The sequence below is a fragment of the Alosa sapidissima genome, chromosome 20, assembly GCF_018492685.1.
Source record: "Alosa sapidissima isolate fAloSap1 chromosome 20, fAloSap1.pri, whole genome shotgun sequence".
NCBI classification, from domain to species: Eukaryota; Metazoa; Chordata; class Actinopteri; order Clupeiformes; family Clupeidae; genus Alosa; species Alosa sapidissima.
In genome coordinates, this window is record NC_055976.1 from 5,387,616 (window position 1) to 5,396,720 (window position 9,105).

The 9,105-nt window shown below is 41.8% G+C and overlaps 1 protein-coding gene across 1 annotated transcript; it reads left to right on the forward strand.

Annotated features, from left to right (window-relative positions):
* The first annotated feature begins 5,569 nt into the window (after positions 1-5,569).
* On the forward strand, positions 5,570-7,063 carry neurog1 (neurogenin 1). Its single transcript, XM_042074727.1, has 2 exons — positions 5,570-5,676; positions 5,799-7,063. Exons 1-2 carry the CDS (start codon positions 5,673-5,675, stop codon positions 6,458-6,460), a joined length of 666 nt encoding a protein of 221 aa, XP_041930661.1. The 5' UTR covers positions 5,570-5,672; the 3' UTR covers positions 6,461-7,063.
* Positions 7,064-9,105: the final 2,042 nt, after the last annotated feature.

Genomic DNA, 9,105 nt, shown 5'->3' on the forward strand with positions numbered 1-9,105 from the left:
TGATGCCCTCCCAGTTCAATCAGAGACAGAGCATTGTTTGGCATTTTGGATGCTCATTGGAATGCTTGTATCACAACGGACTAGGACTACCGACTAGCATGTCCCACTATTTCAGAACTATACTCATTTAAAGGTCATCACAAATGGATGAGTTCACCTTGACTTGATACAAGTTAATGCAACTAGAATGCAATAGAAATGTCCCTAGATAAAGGCTTTATCTTCATGTTTATATCATATTTACGATGATCTTAAGCAAAACATGCCACAAATATTGAAAGCACAAACTGATAATTATCCACAACCTCACAGATAACTGCAGTTGGAAAAAGGATTTTTAAGGCATTTTCTTTCAGAACTGTGAAGTGTTATTATGGGGCAGCAACTGTGAAGTGTTATTTATGGGGCAGCCGTGGCCTACTGGTTAGCACCTGGTTGCCGGTTCGAACCCCGACCAGTAGGCACAGCTGAAGTGCCCTTGAGCAAGGCACCTAACCCCTCACTGCTCCCAGAGCGCCGCTGTTGATGCAGGCAGCTCACTGCGCTGGGATTAGTGTGTGCTTCACCTCACTGTGTGTACACTGTGTGCTGTGTGTGTTTCACTAATTCACTGATTGGGATAAATGCAGAGACCAAATTTTCCTCAAGGGATCAAAAGAGTATATATACTTATACATACTTATGCCTCCGTATCATTTCAATACTATGCTACAAGCTACAACACTGGCAACTACTACAACATACAGCTTCACTGCAAGCCAATCTCGATGAGGGCCTCACAGCCAACACATCTATCTGAAGCCTCTTGCGGATGAAAGAACTTCTCCACTCAATGCGGATCACCTCACTGAGAAGCCCAAATCTCAAAGCCCTCTCCGAGATTAAGTGCCACTCGGTTGCAGTAGTTTACACCTGCTCCCTGTGTGGACGTTATTGGAGCCGCACTGTAGTAGAGTAGGTCCACACTTCTGAAACTATTGCTGCCTTTGTTATTACATAATTGCATTTGCCAAGCTAGTCAGAAGTCCTTCTTTGCTTGGTGGTCTAGCTCCTTCACTATGGACACCTAATGCAAGAGCAGTGCTTTTGTTTCCAAGCTCCTTTTGTTTGTGGCATTCCATCAAACAGGACTGCTTTGGACCTTTGATTGTTCTAATCTAACATGGGGGTCTTGTTTTGTTTAAAGAATAATAAACACTTGAGGACAACAGTGTGATGGTATGACAGAGGCAATTTGTAAAGCACTCCAGCAATTTTTGCATAATTTGAACCAACAAAAAAGTGACAGGTTCTTTTGACATGTTCCTTTTTAAAATGATGTGTTTAGGCAGTGTAACCTTCACATCAGATTTTTTTTTATTTTTGAGAATCAATTACTATCAACCAGCATTAACAAGGTAATCCTATTTTCCTAAACTGCAGTTTCTTGTGTCTCTTGCAAACAGGATTGTACATAAAAGTGTTTTATTTGTATTTATTTTAAAACTGTTCTCACTGACCTTAAACACAAATGGAAAAATGTCCTGTGTTGGTGTTAAAATTGCCCACAACTGACGGAAACTAAGGAGAGAGCTCTGGTGTCCGAACTGTCTTGGTTGCTACCTACATCCTTCTCTGCCCCCCGATTCTCCTCCCAGAGCTTTCAGATGCAAAATAAGAGGACATATGGGGAGGAGGTCTTTCTCCTGCCCTCCTAAAGATTCAGATTGTATGACAAATCACGTCCACCACCGGCCCCCCACCCCACCGCACCCCACCCCAGTCTCTCAGACAACAGCTTCATTAGAGTGAAAGAGGGAGTTGCTTTTGCAGCTTTGTCGAGTCAAGCTCAGACCCCTTCCCCTTCTCAATTACTCCATTGTGGGTGCTGGCTTCAAGTTATTGCACTCCAAACCATATGGCTCATTTGAGCGTCTCCAACCAGTGATGCCATTACCTGCGCCCACATTCAGATGTGGGCATCGAGTGCCACAAGCCGGAGATCAGAAAGACAACTGATGGAAATCACTCCGTTTGTTTTTTTACAAAGTTGATTACTGGAAATAATGACCAGAGACGGCCGAGGTGACCACATGCCATCCAGTGAGGATAGTTCAGTAACAAGTACAGTGGCCAAAAAGGAAAGAAACGATTGGATGAAATGCTGAAAAAGAGGACAAATTGGAGAGGCAAAACAGAAGAATCATTATTTCCATCATGCTGACAAGGACATCTAATAAGATAAAAGACAAAACAAAATCACTGACAATAATGGACTAGATAGAGGACAGATTTGCTGTCTGTAGTCCGGATGTTCCACTGAATGAGATTGGTGAGGTCAGTGTAGTGACCATTTGTCAGCGTTAAAGGATTGTTGAACATTTGTTTTCTTTTAACGATAGGATAACATTGGCAAAGCTTCTTCACGTTTTACCAAATAGTAACCCTGGTTACTTTGAATTATAAAGTCTTTAGAGACACAAGTTTCATTGTAAGCACTAATGTAGGGTAAACTAGAGGTAAATTATGCACTTGTACAAATACATGAAGACAAGTGAATGGCTCGCCCCGGGTTTGCTTTTGGGCCTGGACATCTGATTGATAGTGCCAGGTTCACGAACTGGTACATTTTGTGACTAGCTAACAATGAAGACATAAAATTAGCATTCTGCTGGGCTTTAATGAGATTCCATGACATCACAACCATGGGACATGTTTTGAAAAGTAACCTAAATTGCATTTAAAAATACAAATCAGGCGATACCTCGAATTGATTGTGTCATTTTGAAATGTAATAAAAAAAAATTGGAATGACCAATGCACAGACTTAATCACACACACACACACACACACACACACACATGCAACACACACACACACACACACACACACACACACACACACACACACACACACACACACACACACATACAGATATAGCCTACATAACATAATTACTGCACAGAGGCCCTGATATTTTGTAATATATTTCCCCTTTTTCTGTTTTAATGTCCATATGAAGAAGTAGAGCTTTGGGATATAGGGAAAAGTAACCTGGTACAATTGAAGCACTGGAGCAAGGAATTAATTACCATTCAAAAGTAATGGTCCTATTCTGCCCTTTTTTAACCAGTAGAAAAGGTCCGCTGGCCGCGGTCCTGCCTCTGCGCCAAGGGAAAGGATTATTCTACGGATTACCATCTGAAAACTCCTATTAGACTTTCTGACTCAAAGATCTTTTGCGAAAAGTAATCGCGTTAATACCCAGGGATTAATGCTGTGCAAACTGCAAAATTGAATTTAATTCAAATTGTATAAATAGATATGAAATAAATTGCTGAATGTACCCCCACAGAATAGAATCAATCCTTACACGTCCCATTCACAATTCTCAATGGTGGGATACGGCTCTGTTAAAAAGTGTGCTGTCCAAGGTTTTCCGAGCGAGTTTAGCACCTGTCATGCAAATGCATGTTATAGCCTATTTGTGGCGCAAATACAAATAAAATGAGTTACATTGGTGTGGATTGTCTCTAGAGCAAGCCGCGTCCCTAAATGCAGCAATGCTGTTCAACAAGACCATTGCGCACGCTTTCATTCCAAAATAATGATATGTCGTTGGTCATCTCAGTGTGAATGTGGTCTCGTGGATGAGACTGGACCCTCCAGATTCGATTGTGTTGTTGTGTTTTCTCACGTGTTTGTGCTATTGAAATGCAATCCCATCTCCAGCCCTTATGCCTAATCCTGTCAGGGGATCTCCTTGGAAACCTCTCTGGAGTGTGCGCAAGAAAAGCTTCATCCAGACCCATTCTTCAAACCCCCTTTCGAGACTTTCCCCTAAAGAATCAAGTCTGTAGGTTTCTTGCAGAAACAAGGAAATAAGTTATATGGTAAAACTGTTACATTTTATCACTTTATAAGAGCAATAAGCGTGTCGCCTAGACGGGTTACTAATGCCGTCAGTAAAAAGCAAAATGGGCATCCAAGCTGTTTCTTGTCTTTGATGTTATTACTGACAGGTTGGTGTTGTAATAATAAAATTGATCTCCTCCTACCCGTCAGGACTGTGTTTCCGAAAACACACTGTGCTAAAAGGGCCACAAAATTCATTTTCGCCAAGGAAGTATCCGGGTATGCAACCGACGAAAATAACTATAGCGTTTACATCCATTCATTTTCTGTGTGCTGATTAATTTATTTTCGCAAAAGTAAAGCAACGCTGAAAATGTTTTAGGTTAGTTTATATAATTTCGTCTTCCCTAAGTAGTCTAAGCAAAATATAAACATGCACTGAACAGGGGTGTTTTTGTTCACGCTGGGGGTATTTGAATAAGAATAATGCCATTGGAGTGTCGCAGGCCGAAAAAAAATGAGTGACAAAAGCTCAGAGGTGCAGAATTTGGAAGGGGGACAAGGCGTATAGGACTGAAAAGAAGAGAGGGGAGAAGCGTACAATGGAACAATTCACCTTATAATCGCTTTGATATATTATACATGCCTGAAGACTTTAAACATTGTGTAATTATTTATAAATGACTGTCCCGCTATACACATAATTCAGCAAAGAGAAAGGCTCTGCAGGTCTCTCTCCAAACTATTTCTAAATAGTGCCCCCATCCAGATTTCTCAAAAGAGAGGCGAGATGCTAGAAATTGAATAAATGGAATAATTAATGGACAATTGTATGGTTGTCTCATAAAGTTGCTTTTAAATAAACCTAAAGAAATGCGCCTAACGGCGCTGTATAATTTTAAAACAGAGCACCCCGTGATACGAATCTTAATAGACCTCATCAGAAGTTTTTGTAACAAATCTATATTTAAAATCTTCCCATTTGCTATTTAAAGGTTTTCATTCTTAATTGGAATATAAATTCTCTTTATGAAGAGTTGGTAATTTGGATGGATAGTTTTTTTTATTTTCAAACCCACTTGACATCACATTTTTTTTGTTTCTCTTTGTAAGACTTACTCTGCAGACAATTATATATACAGCGAATTATATATACAGACAATTATATATTGTGGATTAGTCGAACTTATTATTAGTCTACGTTTAAAACGAAAAGACAATTGTGTTTCCCTAAAGAGACGGTGTGCCACCGCTACACGCTGCACCGGTTATTTGCAGACTCTGGCTGCAGTAAAGGTTGTCTTTTGCCAATGTAGGTTTTCCAGACCCTGGCTGTGAAAGAAAATAATTCCTGCCGAACTTGTGGAGTGTGCCCTTGCCTTGGGGGCTAAACGCGTGAGTCATGAGGCCCTCCCTTTTCATTTTCCTCCAGAGGTTTAACTTTAAGTGGGCATGGTCTTTGCAGTGGAGATAGCAACAGCACTGTTCGCGTGGCTGGCCAGCAGTCGAGCGCGCTGATTGGTCAGTCGTGATTACAGGCACGCTTCGAAGGGAGGACAAACAACGGGCATAAATTATGCAAATAGGATGGCCGTGCGGCACGGGGCAGACCTGATGCAAGCTATTCATTCATCCTTCCCAAAATGCCCAGGCAAGGGGGGTACACGCATTGTTTCAACAGGGTATATAAGGTATCTGAGGCCAGTCGTGTGCCAAGCTCACTGGCTCACACGAGCTGACTAGAGAGCAAAAGCAAGACTGACGCGTGCCTCACACCTCTCAACTTCTACCACTTTCGGACTTAAGCTCCTCAAAACATTCTTCTCACCAAACTTCATATGGGTAAGTTTCAAAGTCCATTACAAATTTGGAGATAGTCTTCACTTTAAACCAACACTTTGTGTTTTGCCTGTGTTCTGCATTGGATGTACATCTAACAATTCCTTATTTCTACTTTTTTCCAGATTCTACATTCAAAGCAAGCACAGCAATGGAGAGCGTTTACTCTGACATCGACAGCCCCAGCTGTGACTATTCGTTCTCTCACACAGACGATGAAGACTCTCGCAGCAGCACCCAAGCCACATCCCCCGCATGCTCGGTTGGCTCATCATCGGCTGCCATGCAGGAGGCGGACGCTGAGCCACATCTGAAGAAGAGGCGCAGGGGGCGGGCGAGGAACGAAGCCACTGTGCATGTGGTCAAGAAGAACCGGCGCGTGAAGGCAAACGACCGCGAGAGAAACAGAATGCACAACCTGAACGACGCTCTGGACACTCTGAGGACCATCCTCCCCGCTTTCCCAGATGACACCAAACTTACCAAAATCGAGACTTTGCGATTTGCCCACAACTACATCTGGGCTCTCTCTGAGACCATACGGATTGCAGACCAGCGCCAGACCAAGCCCAGGGACTCCACGCATCTTCTACCACCACTACCCTGCGTGGCAGATGCCCCAAGCCCCGGTAGCGATGCTTGCTCCTGGTCATCAGGCGCGTCCTCCTCGTCTTCTCCCTCGTACTGCACTTCCAACCCAAGCAGCCCGGCAGCTATGGATGACTATGGATATTTGCAAACAGATGTGGTTTATAGTTACTGCAACTTCGTCCCCAACATCTTCTAAACTTATAGACATCGTCGTCAATGCTCGGTAGCAGAATGTCTGATAGGCTAGTAAAGGAGAATGTTTGAGATTGTTTAGTGCAAAAAGCCCAGATTAAGACAAGATGCGAATTCACTGTTTGCCTTGACTGTATTTTCATATGGTTTGTGTTTTTATATTTTCACCATCATTTTGTTATTATGTTTTTTGTTGTTGTTTTGGTATTGTAGACTTCACTGCCTTTGCACTTTTGCAGCTCGTATACAAGGTCCACTCCACAGATCTTGATCTCTGCCTCTATTTAAAATAAATTATAATTTAAAAGAGGACGACGGATTTTCGTTTGCAGCCGGAGGTGAAAAGTCAATTTTACAATTTGTAGAGTGATAATGCAGAAAAACTAGCGTGGAAATTCGGTTTCAACGCTCTGACAAAAGACTGAAAGGCCGTCAAAAGACAAGGATCTGGTCTAATGCATTATGTATGTTGACCCCAAGAACGCTGTTGAGTCCTGCTTAACCTTTTAGACAGTCCTATAGATACTCGTTTTTACATTCACTTCATACTTTTATTTTTATTTATTCAACATGTGGTTTTGATATGAAATGTATTTTTATTGTATATAAAGAGATTTATTCTATTATGTATTTACCTCAAATTATACATTTGGTGCAAACAGTTTTGTACAAATAAAACTATAATGTTTATAATAATATTTTGTGTCTGTCGAATGAATGCAAAGCAATTGTGTTCATAAAGGGGTTATCCATATTATTCCTCTTTTGGCATAATTGAATTAGGCTACACATCCCCGATACTCTCTTAAAAGCAGTCATGCAGGACTGCTGAGAGCGTCACTCTTTCATCCACGCATGATGAAAACAAAGCAGACACGACGCTTTGGGATAGTAACGGTTGAGGGGTGAGTGTGGCAGGTGGATGAATTGGTCCAGTTCTCTGATGAGCATCCAATCAGGAACGGACCCATTAGACAACCTGAAATGGCTTCAGACTCGTTAATTACTATGCATTTAGATGTTTTATAGATGAAACTTCATAGGCCTATCTTTGAAATGGTAAAACTGTGGTTGCAAGCTGTTTCTTGGCAAAACGTCATCACTGCAACATTATTTTCCCCAAGATATCCCAAAGCATTTTCAAAAGCCCTACCCGTAGCGTCGTTTTTTCCTCATCTCATCCTTCACCAAACAACTTCCATTCTGTGCCTTTGTGGGCCATGATAATTTTATTTCTATAGAGACTCAGGTTAAATCCTCCATTGAGTTGTGCTTGCATGGTCCGGCCAAGCCGCTTGTATCTGCACGTGTCGAGGATAGAAAAGTATAATGGGGGTGCTGCCAGTCTTGGAGAGAGCACATGCCAACTAATGTAAGGGGGGGGGGTGACTTGCATCGTTTCAAGAACTATGTCCCTGTGCAATATCGTAATAAAGAAGACGATTATGTGTGCAATGTCTTCTGAGTATCATCCCAATACGTAATACCATTGAATTCGCATTAACATAGCCTACTAACTTTGACATCATTTATAGTTTGCTTAAGTTTAAGTAGACCTACTGTAATTGTTAAAGATATAGGAAGCTTGAAAGCATGACGTTGATGTACCATCACTTAACGTTGCGTGCGTTAATGCACCTGTTTTGGTTGCGCGTCCTAAGCTAATGAGTGCCAATTCATTGCAGGGAGTCACAATAATCTGTGTATGCTGTATGAATATATGCCTTTGTTCGTAAGCACAGGACCATAAGCAATTCCCAACATGAACGCCGAGACTGGGCTACGTGTTGCGCTCGCACCTGCAAACTAATTACTGCCACTCCAATAGTTCACTAAAAGGGGGCTCATCATCAGTTGGATGAAGTTGGGAGGGAATTGTTGCTCCCAGTTTTACTGTGGTTGTGGCCCTTTTGTCCTCCCAACACAATACTTATTCACTAATTTACTCATATATATATATAATATAACACATTGCTTTTAATCATATTATAATGTTCCAATTCCAGACAAGGACATTTGAATTTGTTAATAACTTACATAGTTTCCTATTTGTAAACACCCCAAAACATAGCAGACAATTTTATACCTTTTTGTTTGTGTATTAAGTTTTTCACTTTTTTTACCCTTGTTTTCTAAACTTTGGAGTAGGAAACCTCTGAGTTAGTTACTATGGCAAAACATTCAAAGTTTGGAAAACGGGGAAAAAACTACATTGTCTTGCATGTCGTCCCCTCCCCCTCATCTCGGAGACTGAAAGCTAGTAACTGCAGGGCCTATGCAGGGGTCAGAGGCCACAGCGGGGTAGGAGACCCCTCACCTCCCAGGGAGACGGCCTCCCATGTCAACGGGCACAAAAACATCAAAACAGTCGCCTGCTCTGTGTGTACAGCCATGTGCACGCTTATGTGTCTTCCCATCTCTGGTGTACCCTAGCCACAGCCCGAGGCCTCAGGAGATGTGTATCCTTGACCTTTCCACTGATCTTCCACCGAGATGAGTCATGCTCAATACATAAATGGGAATATTGATTTTAAGACATGGTTACGCTTGGGTCCAAGCCTTTGGCTAAAGCACCAGCCACAAATCAAGTGCTATCATGTCCAAATGGCCTCTTTGATGCATAATGAAACAGTTGTTCATATTTAAGTG